Here is a 23,934-nt window from a genome sequence, read left to right as displayed (position 1 = left end):
TTTTTGAGGCCTTGCCGAGCACCAGACGCTGTGCAAAGTACATTTAATTCTCCTGCATCCTCTCCCTTAATTACTATAATAATCCAATGAGGATTGGCCCCATTTAACAGATGAGAAAACTGAGTCCGACAGAGGCTAAATAACTTACCAATGACTTCTCAGCTAAAAGGAGACCAATTAGAATTAGAAGCCATGTCAGACCAACTCTAGAGTCTGTGGGTTTGACCACTACATTATTGTGCCTTGCTAATTTTAAAGAGCTGTCAAACTGACCACCTTCCGGTGGGTTAAGTAGAAATTAGACTGTCTGCTGTTCAACTCCCCAGGCATTCAGCATCTTGCAGGAGGCATGAGTGGGTAGAAGAAATTGCCTGTGTTTAACAGAAACGGGCCAGGGTTTGCTGACATGTTTAGTTAATCCACGTGGAGATTGCTGATGAGGATTCTGGTTAATTAGTTGTGGAATTTTAAACAACTAGCAGATGCGCTATGGTAAAATGCATTTTACTTCCCGATCCCGGGGGAAAGCCCTCGGTGTGTTCTGTGTCTGTGTGCACTTATGTATCCTGATTGAACATGCAACAGCCTGTTTTGCAAGACTCGGGTCTCTTGGCTTTGTTCCAACATGGATAATTACATTCTGCTTCAGCTCTCCTAGTCTCCGACAGGTACAAGATTAACCATCATAACTACAGCTACAAGCGCCTACTATGCACCAGCTGACACCTTGGGAAATCTCCGCGTGTCATCTCCGATCCTTTCCACAAGCCTGCAGAAAACTGAGGCTCAGAGAGAGGTTAGTGACTTCCCCAAGGCTACATGAAGTGGCGAGACAGGGATTCAAACTTACACACGTCTGGCTCCAAAATCTGTACTTTTTCCTCTTTTGCACTCTCCATTTGAAAGAAATGCTCTTGACAAAAAAAGTCAAAGGATGTGAAAAGGATACGTCATGAAAAACAAGTTTCCTTCCAGCCCGTAGCCAGGCCCACCCACCCGTGTTCTTATGTATCATGCAATATATTCTGTGCTTCTACACCTTATTTTCTCCTTGAAGTTGCTGTTGTAAGTTGTTTGGCTGAAACAAACTATGGCTCTGTACTGAAATTTCCTATTGAGAATTTGTGAATGCTTTGGGAGCAAAGTGGGGAAGGATTTTGTGTGAATATCAAAGAACAGCCTATTCTACACACCCTTTCAGGAAAAGTCATCAAGCACAGCAGGTGGTATGTTTATGTAGAGTTGGAGAGGTAGAGGATGCCAGACTATCATAGGGAACCAAGTCCTTCCTTTTAACATCCAAGGACACACACACACACACTTGCACACGCATGGAGACCCGTTATCATGTATATATAATGTTTTCTAACTTCTTTTTTTACCTACCAATTTAATACCAGCATTTTCCCCGTGTCTTAAATGTTTTCTGCAATGTCATCTATAATCACAGCATAGCATTTCATTAAATGCATATACCATCGCTTCATCAATATGGTATGGTGTAAATTTAGGTTGTTTCTATTATTTCACTATTTAAGTAAATAATACCGTGTTGAGCATCCTTATAATATACGTCTTTCTGAAAATATCCTAACATTTCAACAGGATAAATTCTAAAGAGTACCCTCCATAAAATTTAAACTTATTTGCAATCCTAGCATTGCATGAGAGCGCACATTTCTATGCACCATGGATAACACTAAATAATTCTTAACTTAGTGATAGGCCAAAATGCTATCTTATTTGGATTTAATTTGTGTTGTTTTGATATCTTATGACTTTCAATATTTTTCCAATTTTATATTTTCTTTCAGGAATTATATCTTTCCCTCAGTTTTCCGTTGGGGTGTTTTCCTTATTGATTTATGAAAGGTCTATTTATTAAGCATATTAAATATTTATCTATTATATATGGAACACAGTTTGTTCTTTTGCATTTTATTTCCCCTTGTGGTGATTTTTTTGTCTTCCAAACCTTAAAATTTTTATGTGGTCACATGTTAAGTCTTGTGCATTGCTTTCTTCCTTTGGAATCATGGTTATAGAGCCTTCCTGATTCTCAAGAATATATACATATTTACCGATATTTTAATCTTTTACTCCATTGTTTTCTTTTTAACATTGAATTATTTCACTCATCTTGAATTAATATTGGTGTAGGTGTCAGTGGGGAAAACTAACTTCGTTTTTTCCCCAATCAAGTAGCTAATTGTCCCCACAAAGTCCCAATAATCCATAATTTCTCAACTGATTTGAGACCTTTATTTAATCTCACCTTTATCTTGGGATTTTTATATAGTGGTGCTTATTTTTGATTCCATACTCTGTTCTAGTAATCTATTGGCCTATTCCTGAGCCGGAACCACACTGTTTTAATTACTGTGGCTTTATAATATATATCGCGTGACATTGCCATTTCCTCCCCATAATTTCTCCTTCTAACACAACACATTGGCGCTCATCTTTAATTTATTCATCCAAAAGAAACTTTATAATTGTAATGTCAAATTCAATTTTTTAAGTCCTCTTGGGATTTGGATTGGTATTACATTTGATTTATAGATTAATTTGAGAAGACCGGATGTCTTTCTAATATTACGATTTCCCATCCCACCATTTATTAAAGTTTTAATTGAACTGTCTATAAATTATAGAACAATATTAAATATTAATTGTGTTAGCAGGCATCTTTGTCTTGCCTAACTTTAATGAGACTCATAGCCTGGAGGTTACCAGCGCAGGCACTGAATCAAAACGCTTGTGTTTATTTCCAGGCTTCACCAATCAGTACTCTGGGTCTTTGGGCAGGTGACTTCTCTGTGCCAGATTTCCATATGTGAATAATAGAGCTAATACAAATACCCACCTGGTGATATTGGGGTGAAGTTTAAATGAGATAATACAGGTGAAAGTACTTAGAACTGCACCTGCCACATGGCTCTCAATCAATGTAGGCTATTGATATTATTTCGTCCTTCAGCATGCAAGGGCCATGGGTTTGAGAAGGATGTTCTTTTTCATGTTAAAGAGGCAGCCTTCCTGGTTTCTTCAGGTTATTTTTTTCTTCATTAGTAATGGATGTTGAGTTTACAAACTGCCTTTTCAGAATCTGTTGAAATGATCATTTTTTCTTTTGACTGATTTCTGTGCTGAATTGGGATTCTGTGTTCGATGTAGTGATGTGGATCTCAATGGGACGTGGCAGCTTTTCTTTTAAGAAATTGTGCTCTGGGAGATATGACTTGAAATCTTGACTGGTCAGTTTCTCTTGAGAGGGCTCTTCCACTTGTCACCTCAAGGTAGATGAGCCTGCCTGCCAGTGTCCTGGCAGGTGTCTCGCCCCGCCCCACTGTGCGCAGTGCCCGGGGGCTGCCTGCTTCATAGCTCCCAAGGATAATCTCCTGAGTCCCTGCTCTACCAGGAGTGGGGCCGCGGCCTGGCTGTAGGGTTGGGGGCAAGCTCTGCAGATCCAGCTGCTCCTTTTTGAGACCTCTAACATTGACTGTGCTTCTGCCTGCACCTTTCACCCCACCAAGGCCCCTGGTGCCTCCAGTTCTGGAGCTGTTGGAAGATTCTGTGGCAAGAATTCACTTTCTTCTTATTAGTGACGCTGCCTTTCTCCCCACAGCCACTTAAGTTTCAGCTTAATATCAGCCTCCCTTCTTCCAAAAATATGTCTCTATTCATTGTCTGCTGCTGTCTTCATCCTTTCTCTTGATGTTTTGACTTTCTAGCTTTTATCCATTCATTATCCACTTAGTGGTGACCCAAGAGGGAGTGGAGATAAACACTGTGTTTGATCCACCACGTTATAAGGAAGTACCACTGTGAATCGCCATGTGTATGTTATCTGAAAGTACCACTGTGAATTGGGCCCTCTGTTAATATTAAATGAGCCACTTGGTCTCAGAGAATGTCTTTTCCTTGGATTCTACTTTTTCTGGTATTAATATCATGACTCTAGCTTTCTTGAGACTGTCATTTTCCTGATGTATCAGAACCTCTCCATTTTCACAGAAAATGTTTCTGTCCCTGTGTTCTGGGGTGGTCTTGTAAAAACAAATATGACTAGGTTTTATTTCAGAATGAGAAATCTTTATTGTTGTCATTTTAAAAAAAGTTTTGTGTTTCACCTATTTTCAATAATTTTTAATATTAACGCAATCAGTCATATTTCTATTCTTCTGTCATCTTGCTCTATATATTTTGGCTATTTTTTTCTTGCTTTCCTTTCCTGTTTCTTTTGTTATATGAGCTGCCTTGTCTCTGCTTTTTTATTTTCCAGTATTTCGGAAGATATATGTCCTGTGTTTTAATTTTTCATTTTACATTTCTCTATTAGAGTAAATGAGTGGCCGTGCCTTTTAGGAAAGATCTCAGGTACTTGCACTGTGCCCCTGCCCTCCCCTCCTTCCTCTGTTGTCAACTTCTCAGTCTTTGTTAATGTAATCTGGGATTTTTGGATTTGATTTATCAAATTATTTTTTCAACTGTATTGAGATATGAATTATTAATTTTTATATCTTCTTTTTAAAAATCTTGATATTAGAAGCTAAATTGATTAGTTACTGGGACCCAGCACTTTTTTCCATCCCAGTCACCACCCTGTGATGCACAGCTTCCCCATTCTCGAGTTCTTTGACACCATCACTCCCGTGGTTGCTTTTATTTTCAAGGAACTTTTTGGAAAGTGAGTGGAATGCTTTTCAAGCTGTTGCACATCTTTTAATGTGTTTGGGGTTTTTTTTGCCTTCACAAGAAAATTGGCTAAGAGCTAAGTATTGGGAGTCACAAATTTTTTTCTGCAAAAGTCTATTAATGATCTGTGTTTTTCCAGCATTTAATGCTGCTACAAAGTCCTTTTCTGGCTTGAATTTGTAGAAAAACTGTTTTGTTTGCTTTATCCATCCTGGGTACCTATAATACTTATAAAACTTTTACATTTTTGTCTAATTCAAAATGTTTGCCCTGATGGATGTTTATATAGCTAGATGATGGATGGACAGATGGATGGGTGGATGGATGGATTCACGGATGTGGGTTTCATTTTGTTTGGATGAAGCTCTTATGGCCTATGATCTGCTCACATAGCCATCTTTTATCTCTAGAAATGTCTGTTTAGTGGAATCTTTGCCTATAGCTCTGTCCAATTTGTTTCGAGTTTCTTCTTCAATAACATCACAAACTGTACATTGCCTGTGACTACTCTGTCTTCCATGTCACCTTCTCACTCATCAGTTCAATCTGTGGACTTTTACTTAAGAAATCCAAGATTGGGCTAAAGTTCACTCTGATCTCTATTTTCCACATCACTAGTTCTACTTTTTACTGCTCTGTATAGTTTGCTAATGCATTTTTAGATTCTCTCGGTACCATCTCACCTCATCCATACCTGGTTTTTTTTTTGTTGTCTTTTCATGTCAACCTGTGGTCTTTTCATCCAAGCCAATGCTCATCTCTTGAGCTTCTGCTCAAATGTCTCTTCTGGGGTTTCCCTGACCACTCATTGTATTACCTGCCCTTTTCCTTTACCCCAAGTTGTAATTATATATTTGTTTATTTGTCACTTATCTCCTCTACCAGACCAGAGGCTCCGTGAGGTCAGGTGCTATATCTGTCTTAGTTAGAGCTATGACCTCAGCACCGAACATATTGGCTGACAAACAGTAGGTGCTTAATAATTATTTGTTGAAAGAGTATATGTCCACATTACTCTGGCTTGGATACCCTTTGGCTGTACCAACATTGTTATATGCCAGAGGTTCCCAAACTTTAGTCATTGAAGGATCACCTTTTTTTCCATATTCGTGTACCATTTTTACTATTATTTACTTAATATTTGTCTTTAGATAAATTCACATTTCCTATGTTCACTACATATTTAAGCCTCATCCTAAGCAATAAAATCGGTTGAGTAAAGGTGATGTCCTAGTTCCAATTTGCTAAAATAAACACATAACTGTAAAAAGTGGAAGTTTCATCCACGAACCACTTGCACACTGTAGATGATAAGCGACCGCACTTTGGGAAACCCTTTCTAAAGACCTCAGGCTGCTGCATTTCCTCAAGGAGCCCAGATCTTCTTGATTTAGGCTTTGGTTCCTTCCCATGTTATTCATTCGACAAGCATGAATCATTCTTTTGTGGCTGCCTGTGATGAGATGGCACAGTGACAAGGACTGAAGATACCACAGTCAGCAAGGAAGACACCATCCCTTCCTGATCGGATTTGCACACTAATTGGGAGGAAAGGCAATAGATAAACAAACAGATATGCTAGATAATTGCAGGTCGTGCTTAAAGCTATGAGGGAAATAAACCAGGGAGTTTAGAGAGTGACATTTGAGAGTGGTGACATTTGAACAGAGACCTGAAGATGAGAAGGACTGAGCCATGAGAGGAGCCAGGAACAGTGTTCCAGGCAGAAAGAACAGAAAGGCCTCAAGACAGGGAAGGGTAGGACTGAGGGATTCAAGAATGCCTGCCAGCTCATCTAGCTGGGCATCCGGGATGCCTTCCAGAATTGAAATGCAGGGGTGGCCCATTCTACGCCCTAGCCTGGCCGAGAATCCAGATTCGTACAGTTTGGGTGGGCCTTGGACTCTGCAAAAGTATTGTTGACTCAACAACCATACCTTCAGTTTGGGGCACATCAGAGGCCTGGATGATATCTGAGCAGCTAACTTCCCAGTGCATTGGCCAGCAGCACTGCACACTGCTCTTCTTGCTCCCTGCATGATCAGAAAACCAACCCCTGCTAACCCTTTGCAACCATTAATATATTCTGTATTCCCACCTGCATCTGCGGGAGACAAAATGGAAAGGACTCTTGACGGTCGCTGATTTCTCCCAAAGAGGCAATAGGGAATTGTGGAGGGACAGGCAGATGTTCTCTCCAACAGCTGCAGTTGTATCCCCCCACTAGGGGGCACTGTTATGCTGCAGGAAGTGGGGCAGGCTTGCAAAACTCACCCTGCAAAACTTGGTACCCCTGGGGACTCTGCAGTGTGAGATTGTAAAGCTGGGTGTTAAAAAATAAAATAAACTCCCTGACTCATACCACCGTCTCCTGGGGAGTTTGCAGATGCCTGGGAAGCATTCAGAACCGGTGGGGACTGACAGATCCTTAGGGTGGATGGAGCACAGGTGGAGAGAGGGGCCTCCATGGACACTGCAGGCAAGGAACACTGGGAGGTGGAGGTGAAGACTGGCATCAGAAGGCCACTGGGTTGATCAGCTCCATCCTCTGCCTGGGGCTGGTCACATGGAAAACTTTATGTGTTTGGCAGCAGGATACTGAAGATATTCCATTCTAACAATTTCTATGTTTTCTATGGAGTTTGATGTGAGCTCCTCTGCTGAGAGGGACAGGAAAGGGCAGGCTTTGATTATTTGCAAAGAACAGAAAAGCTCTGAAATAGTCTTGCGGAGTGGGAGAGAAAGTCGGGCAAGAGGAACATGGCGGAATTGCTAGCTGTGCTGAGACCCCTTTGTGTTGGCCATCGGGCATTAGCAGTGGAGCCAATCTGCCCTTTTTAGATGCTGTCCAGCAGCACTCTCGCTCTTCCTCCCCTCCATCTGTTTCCACTTATATTGACTTTGGGAGACTGTAAGGGGCATGCAGATCCCCTAAGCCACCATCTTGCTCCCTGGATGTTGATGTCACTGGGGACTGTCACACAGGAGCAAACTGGCTCAGAATGGATGCTGTAAAGCAAAGCCTAGCAGGAGAAAGATGCTGAGCTGCTCCCTGCAGCTCTGACCATGAATGAGGAAGCTGTGATGGGTCCTGAGCTGGCTGGGACAGATGTCAGAAGAGACTGGGTAGGAGGTTACCAGTTGGGTTTGGTTATAGATGAGATGTGGGTATTGCTGAGGCAACTGGTGGATGGTGGGGCCGTTAACTGAGACGAGGTGGGGATAAGTGGTAAGTCGAGAAAAAATAACTGAAATTTGTATGGAGAAGAACTACTCAGAGGGATAAAAAGGAAACCAAGACAGTGTGTTCCCAAAGCGAAGAAAAAAATACGTTCCTCAAGACGTAGGAGGGGGCAAGGGCCTCAGATGCCACTGGAAGGTGAGACGAGACTAGGATCAAAGGTGGAACTGGCATTTAAGGGTGTGCTCGGAGAGGGCCACTTCAGAGGGTGGGAAGCAGATGTGACAAGTCGAGGATGAATGTGAGGAGGTGGAGCCATTGAGCTTTAGTTCAAGAACTTTGGGAAGAAAAGGAGATAGAGGGCTGTGGGAGAGGGACGGATGACCGCCTTTTTGAAAACAAAAAAGACAAACTGTACGGTATGGCGACTACAGTTAATTACACTGTATTGTGTATTTGGAAATTGCTAAGAGAGGGAATCTTAAAAGTTCTCATCATGAGAAAAAGAAATGGTAACTATGTGAGGTGACAGATGTTCACCAGACTTCTTGTGATGATCATTTCACAGTATATACAACAATTGAATCATCATGTTGTATACCTGAAACTAATATAATGTGATATGTCAATTATATCTCAATAAAAAAATGAAGAAGAAAATACTTACACTAAAGGGGGAAATTAAATGGAGAAAGAGGAACCCAGTGCTTTACGGTTTTCATGGAACTCTCCTGTTGATCCAGCTTAGACCTCAAACAGCCAGGTGAAGTCCACATTATCATCATCCACATCTCACAATGAGGAAACTACTCGGAAAGTCCCAAAGCCAGGAAATGGGAAAGCTGGGCCTCAAATCTGGGTCTTCTGAATCAAACCATCCACATTTCCTCACCTAACATCAATGAGCCAATTTCATTTAACGCAAGAAACCTTCACCGACTGCAGTCTGTGCCAGTGTTGCCAGGACGGCTGTTAAGACTTCGATAGTGAAAGTGGGGGCCGTGACTAGCAGGTCAGCCTCACCTCGGAGCCTGTTAAAAATGCAGAATCTTGGGCCCCCGCCCGGAAACTTACAATCAGGATCTGCATTTTAACAAGACCCCCAGGCAGTTCAAATGCACATTGTGTGAGAAGCACTGACTCAAGGGACCCACTCTCCCTAAAAAATGGAGAAGGCTTAAGTGTGAGGAAGGACTCCAAAAGCCCAGACTAAGAAAGCAGTGAGGGATCCAGAGTTACCCCCAGAAGACGCCCTGATAGTGCCCCCACGGCCAGGCCAGCCTAGCCACAAATGGCACCTGAGAAATTGAGGTCCAGTTGCCTGGAAACTTACCAGAGCTGTACATGCAGCAGCCAAAACCATTCACTCCACACCCACGATCGCCCTTCCTCCTTTCTGAGCCAAGCTTGTTGAGAGAGGAGCTGAACACTCTCTGCTTCCCTTATCCTTGCTTCCCACCCACACCTTTCCTCCCCCTCACTCCATGAAACTGCTTCCACACAGGTGATCTCAAGAATATCAACGGAGACTTTTAACATAGTTCTTTACGCTGCAAAGAATACATGCTCACGGCAAAGGAAAAGAAATCCAAGGAGTGAAGGATGGTAAAGGCGGAAATGAAGTCCCATTCTATACTACAGTCCATCCCGGGTCCCCAAGGTTATTCCTCAGACGTCATCACTGGTAGCAGTTGACTGTGTTTCCTTTTAGAGATGGTTTACGCATATCCATACTAGCATATATTTGTGTATTTTGTGTGTAAACAGGCGCATACTGAACTCGCTCTTCTGAAAGTTGCTTTTTTCACTTAATAATGCATCTTGGTCTTCTTTCTGTGTCCATATCTGTAGACCTACCTCATTTTTTAACAGCCACATAATCATCTATTGTCTGGCCTCACCATAGTTCCTTTAACCAGCTCCCTACTAATGGACATGCAGGTTGTTTCTGGTCTCTTTCTATTAGTAGTTGGGTCAATGCCAACGCTATAACAAACCCCAGGACCAAAGTGTGTCTTGCTCACAATAGTCCAAGGGGGCTGTTTTCCTAGTTGTAGGTGGTGTTCCATGCCTCTTCTGCCTTTTGGACCTGCCCCCTTCTAGGGCCTCTGAGTTCTCTGCATTCAGCTGGTGGACAGAACAGACAGCGAAGAACACACACCTACTTTGTAAGCATCTTGGCCTGGAGGAAACACACTGTACTTCTAATCACTGTCCATGGCGAGAACCAGCCACAGGGCCCACCTGGATGCAGGGGGTGCTGGGAAGTGTAGTCCTTGGCTGGGCAGGCCGTCGGGAAACAGCTATACTCTGGAGGGGTGCCAGGGGACCTTAGGTGGACGCCTCCCCATCTCTGCCACAAAGGCTGCAACGAACGTCCTTGCAGACAGGTGTTTATGTGCTTGTACAATTAAACTTCCAGAAGTGGAGTTACTGGGTTAAAGGGGATGTGCAGTTTACATTTGGGTAGAAAATATCTAATTGTCCTCCTAAAAACTGCATTGACTTATGCTCCTACCAACACTGAGAATACTTAGTTCTACACACTCCTGCCAGCAATGACTCTTACAATTTTTAAAAATATATTTCCCAGTCTTATAGGTGAATAATATTATCTTATGGTTTTAATTTGCATTTCTTTAATTTTAAGAAAGATGAAGTATCTTTCCGTATCTTTATTTTCCATTTGTAGCTCTTTCACTATTAGCTCTTGTCACGGCCTCTGTTCCTTTGTGTTACCAGCTGCTTCTCTCTTCCTTATTGATTTGCAAGAACTTTGGAAAAGTATATCAAATATATAAATATATATGTTTGTGTGTATATATATATATGAAATCATCCACTTTTGTTTTTCCTATCTTATATGCTGCAAATATTTTTCCAATTAGTCATTTTCCTTTTATTTTATTTATGGTATCTTTCCATCTCTGAGACTTACATTTTTTTGGTAGTCTAACTTTTCAGTCTTTTCCTTTCATGATTTTTGTCTCATGCTTAGAAAGGCTGTCCTCATGCCAAGATTAATTTTATATCCTCACGTTTTCTTCTCTTGCTAGAGTCACACTTGAATCCAGATTCTGCAACTTGCTGCGTTGCTTTGATGATTGACTTTGGTTCTGGGTGTCCCAGTTTTCCTCAGCCCACAAACAAGACTCAGGGAGGGCCTGCCTCCTGGGGTTACTGTGAAGACAGAGAGATGCCTCCTAGAGAGCAGGGAGCCGCACCTGGCCCCCCGGCACTGCGCGGGAAGTCTCAGGGGTCGGCTTACGTCCAGTGTGTCTATGACCATGTCTCCATCAGCTCGGGCTGTGTGATAGTGGGATGTATCATACGAAATATATATATTGGTCTCCATCCCTGTTCCTGGCACAGAGCTCCTAAAATCCTTGGAATTTCCTAAGTGATGAGAATGATCAAGGTGTCTGGTTATGTTAATGAGGTGACTTTTGGACCACACCTGAAGGATGGGGGCTGGTTGCCAGGAGAACCAAATTTGTGATTCCCACCCCTCTGACTCCGGGGAGTGACAAGGGACAGGAGATGGAGTTTAACCACCAATGGCCAATGATTTAATCAACCATGCTTATGTAATGAAGCTCCATAAAACTCCAAAAGGACGGGGTTTGGGGAGCTTCAGGTTGCTGAAGACTAGGGGAGAGTGGTGTGCTCGGAGAGCGTGGAAGCTTGGAGCCCCTTCCCACGTTCCTTGCCCTAAGCATGTCTTCCGTCTGGCTGTTCCTGAGTTGTATCCTTTTGTAAAAAACGAGTGACCTAGTAAGTCAACTGTTTCTCTGAGTTCTGTGAGCTAATCAAGCAAATTAATCGAACCCAAGGAGGGGGTGGTGGGAACCTCTGATTTACAGCTGTCTGTCAGAAGCACAGGTGACAACCTGGACTTGCAATTGGTGTCTGCAGTGTGGGGGACAGTCCTGTAGGACTGAGCCCTAACCTGTGGGATCTGACGCTATCTCCAGGTAGATAGTGTCAGAATTGAGTTGAATGGTAGGACACCCAGCTGGAGAATTGCCTGTTGCTGTGGGGAAAAAACCCACACATCAGAATTGGGTGCAGAATCGCAGGCTGCTATAACAAAAATACCATAGACCGGAGGGCGTAAACAACAGAAATTGATTTCTCACAGGCTGGGAGTCCAGGATCAAGGTACCAGCCGATTTGGTTCCTGGTGAGGACTCTTCCTGCTTTACAGATGGATGTCTCCTTGCTGTGTCCTCACATGGTGGAGAGAGAGAGATCACCTCTGTCGTGTCTCTTCTTAGAAGAGCACTAAGCCCATTTGTGAGGGCTCCACCATCATGACCTAATTACCTCACAGGCCCCACCTCCAAACATCGTCACACTGGGGATGAGGGCATCACCTTATGAATTTGGGGGGGACACAAACATTTAGTCTGTAGCAGACTATGTGTATGGCTGACGTATGCTGCATGCCCCCCCTTTTTTAAGATATACAACGTGATGATTTAACATACATATACATTGTGAAATGATTACCACAGCCAAGTTAATAACACATCCATCACCTCACATACTTACCATTTTGTGTGCATTTTGTGTAGTAAGAACACTTAAGATCTACTCTTTTAGCAAATTTCGAGTATGCAATACAGTATTATTAACTACAGTCACAATGCTGTGCAATAGATCCCCAGAGCTTATTCGTCTTATAACTGAAAATTTGTACCCTTTGACCAACATCTTCCCATTTCCTCAACCCCCAGCCCTGGTAACCACCATTCTACCCTCTGGTTCTATGAGTTCGACATATAGGTTCCACGTATAAGTGAAATCATGTAGTATTTGTCCTTCTGTGTCTGGCTTATTTCACTCAGCCATAAAAAAAAGGGGGGAAATCCTGCCATTTGCCACAGCGTGGGTGAACGTGGAGGACATCGTGCTCAGTGAAGTAAGCTGAGTGCCCATTTCTTATGCGTAGCAAGTGACAGAACTCAAACTCAGGGCTCTTTGCTTCCAAACCCCATGCTCACAGCCAGCCACTGAAGCAGCCCCGGCCCCTGACCATCGCTGCACGGGTATATCGGGCAGGGAGGATCCTTTCTGGTCCCCGCCTGTCACACGGCAGGCCTCAGGACAAATTCCACAATGCACAGGGGTGGTGGACAGACGAGGCTTTGCTGGGGAAACTCGCAAGCCAAGGGCCTTGATAGAAGAGGCAGGCATGGGTCACTCTGTTCCCTCACCGTCAGCCTGAGGGACATGTCAGGGTCTGGACAAACTGGCTTTAGGCCCCAGGGAAGGGCCTCCCCCCGCCACACCTCCATCCGCTTCCTTCTTCATAGGGTGGGAGTGAGAGCAGCCTCACCAGCTGGGGGATAATCAAACTTCAGGGACATCAGGCAGGCTGGGCTTAGGTGCCAGCTGTTTACAGGAGTTAGCCGGGAAAGCCTGCTGCCCGGCCCCTGGAGACCTTGATGACCGGTGGGAAACTGGGTTCTGGCAGAGCCCCTCCTGCCAGAGGGAGGATGCCACCAGCCCTTGTGGGAAGCTGAGTTCAGGTGCTGTCCCTCACACTGGGAGAAGGTGACTTCCTCCACCCCTGTGGGCCACAAGGCTGTTATCACCTTGAGGACAGAGACTATACCATGCTTATCTTTGTATCCCTGGCATACAGTAGGTACTCAATAAATGTTTGATTGATGAAAGAACACATGGATGCATACCAGGCACAGGACAGGCATTGTCGATATAGAGATGTGACAGTCATGATCCCTGCCTTCTGTGACCTTACACTCTAAGGCGATGATAGACACAGATAATGCGTAAGATGTGGGCCATGTCTACAGCGGGTACCATGGAATCACAGGGTGACAAATGCCTAACTCTTCCCGGAAGCGGGAAATAATGAGGACACAGTCAGGGAAGGCTCTGTGGTGGAGGTGATGAGGAGCTAAGAGCTGAGAGCAGCTTTGCCTGACAGGCTACAGAGGGCTTCCCTCAAAGGGCACATGTCAAAGGTCCCGTAGCACGAAAAGTACCGTCTGGCAGGGAGGACTCTGAATCATCCTGTCTGGCCAGAGCCCGGGGTGGCCATGGGCCAGAATAAGAAAAGCCACATAAATCCTGTTAAGGCCTTTATCCTGTGAGCAATGAAGAATTATTGATGGAGTTCACGCTGGGATGTAATGTTTTGCTCCTGGGTCACATAAGTGTGAGGATTTGGGGCTCTGGACGTGGGAGGAAGTGGTTCTCATTTCTCTTCTCGACCAGACGAGTATAAACGGCCACAGGTGCTGGGCCTGCGCCCCGCTCAGCACATGTGGCTTTAACAGGTTTCGTTTTAAGAACCAGTTTCTTGCAATAAAGCTTTTCCCCTCCTCTTCCGCTCCTAATTATCCCTCCAAGGAGCCTGGTTGCCCAGTTAGGAGCTAATAAATCACTGAAGGCCCCCAGGCAGCGAGGCCTTCCAGAACACAGACACGGAATGTACAGACTTAGCAGAAAATGAAATGTTCCAGAGGGTTCTAGCGGTAATAATCAGAGGTGTGCCAATTCTGTAAGTTCCCAGTGAGGCCCTGCTCAGACGGGCTCCCAGGAGCTAACACACACACACGGGATGTCCCTTGTGTGGACAGTGGGGCCAACGCAGCTGTCTCTGCCCCACTAGGTGGGTCAAAAAATATCATTTCCAGAGAGCCTCCAGCTGACAAGAGAGTATTTAGATTTTTTTCTTTTTTTGGAGGGGCCACAGGAAATCTGTGCTTTTTCCCTCGGGAAGAAGATAGAGTACAGACTTTGGTGGTTGGGGGAGGCACATGTCTCAGCTGGCACACAAGTGTGCTTCTTCCTGATTGTTCTCAGATTAAAGCCCGCCTTTCTGTTTCCCGTCAGCAAATATTTACTACACCCCCACTAAGTGCCAGTCAGCCCCTTGGTGCTGAGAATACAGCTGTGAACAAGACAGACACCAACCCTATTCTTTGGAATTTACAGTCTACAGTTGGGGGCGGGGATGGCAGAGACACAGACATAAAAATAAATATATGGCATATTAGATAGTGATGAGTGCAATCGTGTTATTTATGAGAGTAGCTTTTATTGAGGGCACACCTCCCAAGCTTCTCTGATCATAAGAATCATGGAGAAGCTTGTTAAAAATGTAGATTCCTGGACGGCACCCCAAGCCCATTGAATCCAAATGCACAGAGGAGGGGCCTGGAATTCTTTTTCCCAAGGTGCTCCCCAGGTGATGCTCATGAACAGCTGTATTATATCACAGGCTAAGTGGCTAAAGGAACACGTGGGCTGCACCAGTGCTGCTTAGGCCCAGGGTCCTCTGGGGAGCTTTAGAACTGCAGGTGCCCAGGCCCCACTCCCGGATTGCTGATTTCATCAGTCTGCCGTGGGGCCCAGCCATTTACATATCTCCAAAACCCTCCAGGTGGTCCCAGTGTGCAACTTGACTTCCCCACTCCCTCCCCTCCGGCCTCACTGCAGAGTGACCACAGCCCCGTCCTCTCTCAACACTAGAGGGAGCCTTGGGCAAAGCACCATGTGCAGGGGGCAAAACAGAAATGGCATGAGATGCGTTCCTTTAAATCTCATTTTAGCTTCTTCCGTTGGAGATTTGGGTGGACGCAAAGCCTGGACTACCTCAGTCTGTGAGCCTGAGCACCTGTGGCCGTGACGCACTCTTAAACCAGTGCAATGATCCTCCCTCCCCAGGACTCTCTGCTAAAACCTTTCTCTGCCCAAGGCCAGAATGCTGGGAAAAGGCCGGGCTTCATAAACTGACACTAGTCACTTCTGAGGACCCAAGGTAACCTCTCAATAGGCACCTACCTTTGACACTGGATCTTTGATCAATTTATTGAGCACCTATGTTGTGCCAAGTATTGTGCTAGGCAAAACTGAACAGGAAACGCATTGCCCAAGTTGCTGAAAATCTATTGATATGAATGGATGCGTAGCTAATAGGTTCCACAAAATGGGATGAGGCTCCTGGTGGCTGGGTGCACAGAGTGTCACGCAGGGCGGGTATGACTTTTGGCTTGAATCGGAAAGAGGAGAAAAAGTTCACCAGGGTGAAGAGTCAAGAAAGATGACCCAGAGTCTTAAAAAATAAAAACAAAACACTCAGCAAGTGCAAAACACACGAAAGGGCAGGCTGTGTTTGGGGAGTGGATTTTGTGTTCAGCACGGCATGAGCATCGGGTTACCAGGAGGTGGCAAGAGATGAGTTCTGGGAAGGTAGGCAGCAGCCTGAGTACCAAGTCAAGGAACATGGGCTTCATTCAAAGGATAACTGAGGGTTGACAAGATTGAATTTGCTTTAGGAAAGTTTCCCTGGTGGACACAGAATGCAGAGTGGATTGAAAGTGAGAAGAGAATAGAAGCATGGAGGTCAGAGAGAAATCTCTTGTCAGAGGAATAGATGACAAGGCCCTGAGGCTCTATGAGTGGGCTAGGAAAGGAGGGAGAGAGGTGAGAGCTTACAAGAACGAAAGACCTTAGATGTGAGGAGGAATCAAGATTGATTGTGGAGCTAGCTTGGTGGCATAGTGGTTAAGTTCACGTGCTCCACTTTGGCAGCCCAGGGTCCGTGGGTTCAGATCCCGGGTGCAGACCTATACACTGCTCATCAAGCCGTGCTGTGGTGGCGTACCACATACAAAAAATAGAGGAAGATTGCCACAGATGTTAGCTCAGGGACAATCTTACCCAAGCAAAAAGAGGAAGATTGGCAACAGATGGTAGCTCAGGGCCAATCTTCCTCACCAAAAAACAATAGATAAACACAAAGAGTGATTCTGAGGTTTTTCTGCTTTGTGAGTAGATTCATGGTGATATAATTTGCAAGAACAGGCAAAAGAGAGAAGTCAGTTTGGGGAAGAAGATGGCGAGTTCAGTTGTTGAGGTGAGGTGTCCAGTCCACAGACAGTTGGACATTCTGTCTGGAGCATGTGGAAAGTTGGGGCTGCAGTCACAGACTTGGGAGTCAGCAGCTCCCAGGTGGTGGTTAAAGGCTGGGAAAGGAACGAGGTCATCCAGGAAGACACAGGTAGACTGAGAGCAGTGGGAGGCAGACCTGCAGGAAGATCCAGAATGGTTTGGAGAGAGTTGGGAATTTGAAAATGGGGCGAGGGCTTCAGTGCGTAACCGGATTAGACAGGTTGTTGGTTTCATTTAAACTCTAAAAATATTGGTGGAGACCTTACTTGCGCCGTGGACTGTGGTAGACTCTGGAGATGGAGATGCTAATAAGGGGCGCCCTGCCCTGCCTTCATGGAGCTTACAATCAAGTTGGGTGAGCGTAGCTTGCACACAGAGGCAGCTAGGTTGTGAAAGATAGGTCAGAGTTCTTGGGTTGCAAGCAACGGAAACCAACTCTGACTAACTTCAAGTAATAATAAGTTTTTAGAAGGATGTGTTGTAACTTACAGAATACAGGGGAAAGTAGAAGAATCGGGTCTCAGAAAGGGCAAGAACCAAGACAGCTGAGGGGATTTGGTAAGAAAAACTGATAAAGAGATTCTTCCAGGTTCCTATGCCTGGTAGGAAGATTCAGTCCAAGCATTTTCAGTCTTTATGAGACTTTTTTTTGTCTTTATGACACAACTGGCACTGATCGGCTTAACTTCAGTGATGCACCCACCCCTTGGCCTGCTAAGATTTTATCCAAAGCAGGAGTAGAAGCTCCTTAAAGAAAAATCTGGAGGCTGTTACCAGATGTAGGGAAAATTGTTGCTGAGCAGGTTAGAATAACAGATGGGAGGTGAGGAAGTCCAAATGGTGAGTCTTAGACTCTCTTCCAGTAATTTATGCAGAGCTACCTGGAAAAGACAGGAGACTGAAGCTTAGAGGGTTTCAGGGTGAGAAAAGTTCAGCTATTTGTTAACAGCTGGAAACAAGTAAGCAAAATTTAAAGGATGACATGAAGAGGAAAAATGAGCCTTGAGGAAAAGTCTAATGCACACTCCCACATGTGCACAGAGTGGGGACATGTAGCTTCAGTCTCCAAGCACACTATTGTCACACAGGCCTCGGATGCTCCATTCCAGTGACCTAAGGAGAAAGAAATACGTAAGGGCGTCCTTTGGTGGGACAGAGAAAATTGGAAGTACACAGGAGCCATTCGACTCAGGCCTGAGGATGCGTGTGTGGTGGTGTTCACGGTCTGGTGTTCACATCTTTCTTAGTTTTGTAATTAGGTTTTGCAGCTGCTATGCCAATTAGGAATCAGAAGGGTGGAGCTTCACTTACGTGCACAGCCGGGGGATGACGTGATGCTCCAAAGATCAGTGGAGCAGGTCAGAGTTTTCCAAACTGGTAACAGAGAGAGACGTTAACTTGTGCTCCTGGCAAAAGTTCATAGCTCTTTAGTCAAATAAGCTTGGGAAATGCTGCATCCTCAGTTCCGCTCCGGGATGTTCTTTAGTGTATTAAAGGATATTGCAGAGAAATCTATTTAATGGCTTCTCAGGTCAACTTTTTTGTGTTAGGGAAGACCTTTATATCAATAACCCCATTAGAGTTTGGAAAGTCTTTAAGTTTAAATGCCCTGTTGCATTTATATAATTTTGTCTACTCTCATCCTAAAGGCTAACACCTAATTACAACATGTACCGGGGTCATATTATAATAGAGTTGGATTTCTAAGAAAATCTAGCCAAAGAATTCTATTCAAGAGCACTTGTAATTTTTCGCTAATAAAGATATCCTATTTATGGGGCCGGCCTGGTGGCGCAGCGAAGTTCTCACGTTCCACTTCTTGGTGGCCCAGGGTTCGCTGGTTCCTATCCCAGGGTGTGGACATGGCACCGCTTGGCAAAAGCCATGCTGTGGTAGGCATCCCACATATAAAGCAGAGGAAGATGGGCATGGATGTTAGCTCAGGGCCAGTCTTCCTCAGCAAAAAGAGGAGGATTGGAAGTAGTTAGCTCAGGGCTAATCTTCCTCAAAAAAAAAAAAAAGATATCCTATTTAAAAAAATAATGGCCTACTCAACATTAATAAATACTATTAAAATTTTCAACTCACAAGGGTCCATTATAGACCTTACGCCTGGAAGGAAATTATCAGTTCTATCAGCCTGTCCGTTGCACAGTGACTTTGAAGGTTCAGGGGATAATGGGCAGGTTTGCAGGGAAAGCAGTAAGGGAAGGCACCTGAGAGCGTAGGTGGACAGGTGAGCCCCTGCCTGCCTTGTCCTCGGAGACTCGTGGGAGGGGCGCAGGATGGGTGCAGATAACAGTCAGTTTCAATATGGAGGAGAGAAAGGATGAAGTGTGCACCTTTCAGTGTAGTGGGACACTAGTTGTGTGTTTGGGTGGGTGACAGGAGTGGGAGCTTATGGTAAGAATTTGGAACACTTACTATGAAGAGTGATGGGGGGGTCTGTAAAGACAAACATAAAGATTATTGAGCAGTGCTGAGGGTTAAATTAATACAAATATAAACGATTCAGTTGTCAGGATCAGCAACTTTCTCTACTGCTGTTTGTCAACCGAGAGACAGAATGAGAATGCCTGAAGGGTTGGAAGGATGCATTACTAGAGACTGGAAGAGCAAATAGTACAGGGAAAGTAACGATGATGATGATGATGATGATAACGACGATATTGATGATGATGATATTGATGATGATGCTATTGAAATGATTGTCCATTGGGTTCAGAGAAGGTGTGGAAGAAAGTAAAATCAAGAGGACCATAGATGAATTTGAAAATCAGATATAATGAGTTTGAGACTGCGGTAAAGGAGAAAGAAATAAGGTTGTAATCTGTGTTAGTCTCCTGGGGCAGCCATACCAAATTACCACAAACTGGGGGGCGTAAAACAGCAGAAATGTATTCTTTCACATTTTTGGAGGCCAGAAGTCAGAACCCAAATTGTCGGCAAGGTTGGCTCCTTGCAGAGGCTCTGAGGGAGAATCCGCTCCAAGCTTCTCTCCTTGCGTCTGGCGGCTGCCAACAATCCTTGGCATTTCTTGGCTTGTAGACATATAACTCCATGCTCTGCCTCCTTCTTCACCTTGCCTTCTTCTCTGTGTGTCTCTTCCCTGCTTCTCTTCTAGAGACACTCCTCTTTGGATTTGGGGCCCACCCTAATCCAAAAGGATCTCATCTCGGGAGCCTTAATTTACTTACATCCGCAAACACCCTTTTTTCAAATAAGGTCACATTCGTAGGTTCTGAGTGGACATATCTTTTGGAAGGTCACCATTGAACCCACCACGTGGTCCTAGAGTAGAATTTCAGAGTGAACCATTTCATAGTTAGGGCAATTCCAGTGACAAGACCGAAGAGATGGCCGTGAGGAAGAGTTGCTAAAAGGAAAGAGAAAAGTGGAGATACTTGGTCCAACAACTGTGAGGCCACGTTATTGGAGGGAGATGATGATAGGAGCTGGGAGGAAGACGACTAGGAACCAGGAGTCTATATTCCAGGGGACGTGAGGATGAATGCTTTGAGGATTGGTAAATCATGGTGTCAGGCCTGGGGAAAGTGATCTAGAGGTGGTTCTCAACTCTGCCTTCACATTGCATCATCGGAGGGGCTTTCTAAAAGCACCCACTCCCAAATGTGTTTAATCAGGTGGTCTAGGATCAGTTGTCTGGTTTTTTGTGTTTTGTTTGTTTAATCCCTCAGGTGGTCTAATGTGCAGCCAGGATTAAGAAAAACCAGTTTAAGGTAAAGCCTGACCTTCAGAAAGAAGTAGCAACTGGGAGCCAGGAGTGTTCCCCTCCATCGAGGCCTGAAAGAGACACTCCTGGCAAGGTGACTTCAGAGTTTCCCACCTCATTCCCTAAAGTCTCAAGCAGAGCCAGGAAATTAAAAATTAACAGAGCGAGAGCTTGCATTGCCGGACTTCGACCGAGGCCCCGATGGGCCTGGAGTCCTGCGCTTCTTCAGGCTTATGCTGAGGGTGTATTTGAGATGTGTTTCAGGAGGAAAAGACATCAGAACCCGTTTCTGAAACACTTGCTATTCCTACAAAGCAAGCCTTCCTCCGCCTCGCCCCCCAAAATTTTCTTAATATATTTGGAGAAGCATCTTTTGCCAGGACAATATTTGATGGCTTCCTTTGTATTTTTGAATATGTAATCAATGCATTAAAAATTTCAAGCAGCATAAAAGATTATACAAGAAAAAGTCTTTCTCATTTATCCCCGACCTCCTCGCTCTGCTTTCATCTCAAGTCCCCTCCCCGGGAGCAACCACTTTTATCAGTTGCTTGTGTATCCTTCCTGAGGAGAACAGGCTGTATCTTGCCTTTTTTCATCTTGGGAATCATTCCCTATTAGTACATACAGATCTGCCCAACTCTATTAATTGGCTCTTCTATAATTTATTTAACCCATACTGATGGACATTTAGGTTATTTCCCGTCTTAAAGCAAACCTGTTAAAGATCTTTTTAAAAAAATCAACCAGAGTTAAAGTAGGTTTCTCACCGGAGAGAGACAGTCAAGTGTAGTGATTACAGACAACAATACTGTGTTATAAAAATCAAGCTTGCTGAAAGACTCGATCATAAGGTGTGTTCCTCACCAGGTGAGAGCAGCTGGGCCTCAAATGTCACAGAGGAGAGAAGGGACTCCATTAGGGAGGCGGGTGTAGGGCAATGATCTCCCTGGGCCCCTCGGGGAACCCTGTCCGATGATGTTCTGTTTCTGCCCCGCAGAAGCCTGATGCCCCGGACCCTCGAGAGCCAGATCACACTGGAGAAGACGCCCAGCTACTTCGTCACTCAAGAGGCCCCTCGACGGATCTTCAACATGTCCCGAGACACCAAGCTGATCGTGGTGGTGCGGAACCCAGTGACCCGCGCCATCTCCGATTACACCCAGACGCTCTCCAAGAAGCCGGACATCCCCACCTTCGAGGGCCTGTCCTTCCGCAACCGCACGCTGGGCCTGGTGGACGTGTCGTGGAACGCCATCCGCATCGGCATGTACGTGCTGCACCTGGAGAGCTGGCTGCAGTACTTTCCCCTGGCTCAGATCCACTTCGTCAGCGGCGAGCGGCTCATCACTGACCCGGCGGGCGAGATGGGGCGGGTCCAGGACTTCCTGGGCATTAAGAGGTTCATCACGGACAAGCACTTCTACTTCAACAAGACCAAAGGATTCCCTTGCTTGAAAAAAACAGAATCGAGCCTCCTGCCTCGGTGCCTGGGCAAATCGAAAGGCAGAACTCATGTACAGATCGATCCTGAAGTCATAGACCAGCTCCGGGAATTTTATAGACCTTATAATATTAAATTTTATGAAACTGTTGGGCAGGACTTCAGGTGGGAATAAGCCACCAAGATGCAAAGGCTCTTCTGCTGTCTCTTCCCTGAGGTTTGCCCTTAGAGACTATGACCCTCTTCCCCCAGCAAACCCAGCCTCCAGCCTCCTTTCCCCACCTTGGGTTCCATCATCCTGGAACCAGGAAGCCCAGCTAAGGCCAAGAATCCAGGGGTGCCTGCCGCTAGGTCTCCCAAGTCTGTCCAGGCAAAGTTGATCCGCTTCTGGCATGTCCAGTCAATTCTGAATCATTTCCCTTTGGCCCGTAACAGGCCTTGGGAAATTGCTTTAAGAAGAGTGGGTCTTCCAATTATGATAGATATTGTAAGTGGTGATGGTTCTGTTGCTATGAACACAGCAGTCTGTCCTTGTCCCTGTCGCCCCAGAGTGGGCTTGTTAATTCCAAGAGGCATGTACCTCCCCTCTAAGCTTTACTCTCCGGAGCCGCGCTGGTTGTGGGATGGGAAACCATCCTCATCCTCCTGACCTTGGCAGCCCATGGAGAGTTTGCAGAACCAGAAGCACACCCTGGGCACTCCCAAGAGACAGACCCTTTAATGATGAAATAAACCCGAGATTTCAAAGCCTGTGATCTCAACAGTGCTTGAAGGGTAACTGTCTCTGAAAACCACTTTGTGACTCTCCCTGCTCCCTCTGGACAAAAGCACATACTCCTGCTCTTACGGGTACTCTCCTCACATGAGCTTTCATGTTTGGCATGCAACAGAATCATGCTTGTCCATGTGAAATAAATATAGCTCTCTCGTGTCCTTAGCGCTGGGCTCTTCTCTGTAAGCCAGGCCTGGAGCACAGCTCCTTCACTCAACTCCTCCCATACAAGACGGGGCTGGTGCTGGGGCTGGGCTGGGAGGGCATGGGCGAGAAGCCAGAGTGGGTGATGGGGAAAAGAGGTTCTTGCTGGCAGAGGCTGGTGCAGACATGTCATGTGGGACCATCCTCTTTCTGAAACGTAAATCTGATTGGGCCAGCTCTCTGCTCAAGCTTTACATCTGAAGCGCCAAACTAGAGGCCCAGGGGCTGATAGAAGATCAGACATGTTTTTGCTTGGCCAGCATGACGTTTTGAAATAATTTCTAAAATTTAAAATTTGAGTGTTTCCATAGAAAAATATGGGTTTCCAGATTCGGTTTTTTTAGTGGAGACACGGCTACACTGAGCCTGTACCCAGCATGGCAACAATTGGCCACCGCCTTTAGATGGCGTTTTCCAATCCTCACCGAGCACCCCCCCTCACTGATTGACATCATCTGCCTGGCCCCCAGGCATTTGCGTTCACAACCCTGCTTTGGGTGTGGACTGTGACCTCAGAATAAAGTCTAAATCCTCCAGTACAGTGCCCAAGACAACCTCAGTTACAGTTTCCGCATCCCTCAGCCTCTGCTCCAGCCTCACAGAACTGCAGGCCTTTTCTTGGCTCCTTCAAGTCTCTGTGCCTTTGCCTGGAATGCTTTCCGCGGCCCCTGGCCCCCACGTCTCCAGCTGACGGAAGCTCTCATAAGACTTCACTCCAGTGTCACTTGCTTGATATCTGTGAGGCCATCCCCAGCCAGGCTCTCTCTTTGCTTGTCTGCATTTAGTTGGTGGTTTGTACGTAGCTTTTATCACACTGGATTTTCATGATTTGTGTAAATATGTTTCCACCATAGACCTTGCCTCTTTGAGGGTCAAGACTGTATCTTGCTAACATATCGTAGAACACAGCATGTGTTGGATGGATGAATGTGTGAGTGGGTGGATGGATGCTGCGGGCCTGAGGGCATGGACGG

At 45.3% G+C, this 23,934-nt stretch overlaps 1 protein-coding gene across 1 annotated transcript in view; it reads left to right on the top strand.

Moving 5' to 3' along the window:
• The window catches only part of HS3ST2 (heparan sulfate-glucosamine 3-sulfotransferase 2), an 81,972-nt gene extending 59,051 nt beyond the window's left edge, over positions 1-22,921 (top strand). Inside the window, exon 2 of the mRNA XM_001500813.7 lies at positions 21,541-22,921. Within this exon, the coding sequence (XP_001500863.2) occupies positions 21,541-22,159 (619 nt within the window). The 3' untranslated portion in view covers positions 22,160-22,921. The remainder of the gene's footprint in view (positions 1-21,540) is intronic.
• Positions 22,922-23,934: the final 1,013 nt, after the last annotated feature.

Source organism: Equus caballus, chromosome 13 (genome assembly GCF_041296265.1).
Source record: "Equus caballus isolate H_3958 breed thoroughbred chromosome 13, TB-T2T, whole genome shotgun sequence".
Lineage (NCBI taxonomy): Eukaryota > Metazoa > Chordata > Mammalia > Perissodactyla > Equidae > Equus > Equus caballus.
Note: the sequence above shows the minus strand (reverse complement) of the source record. Positions and strands in the feature narration are given on the sequence as shown.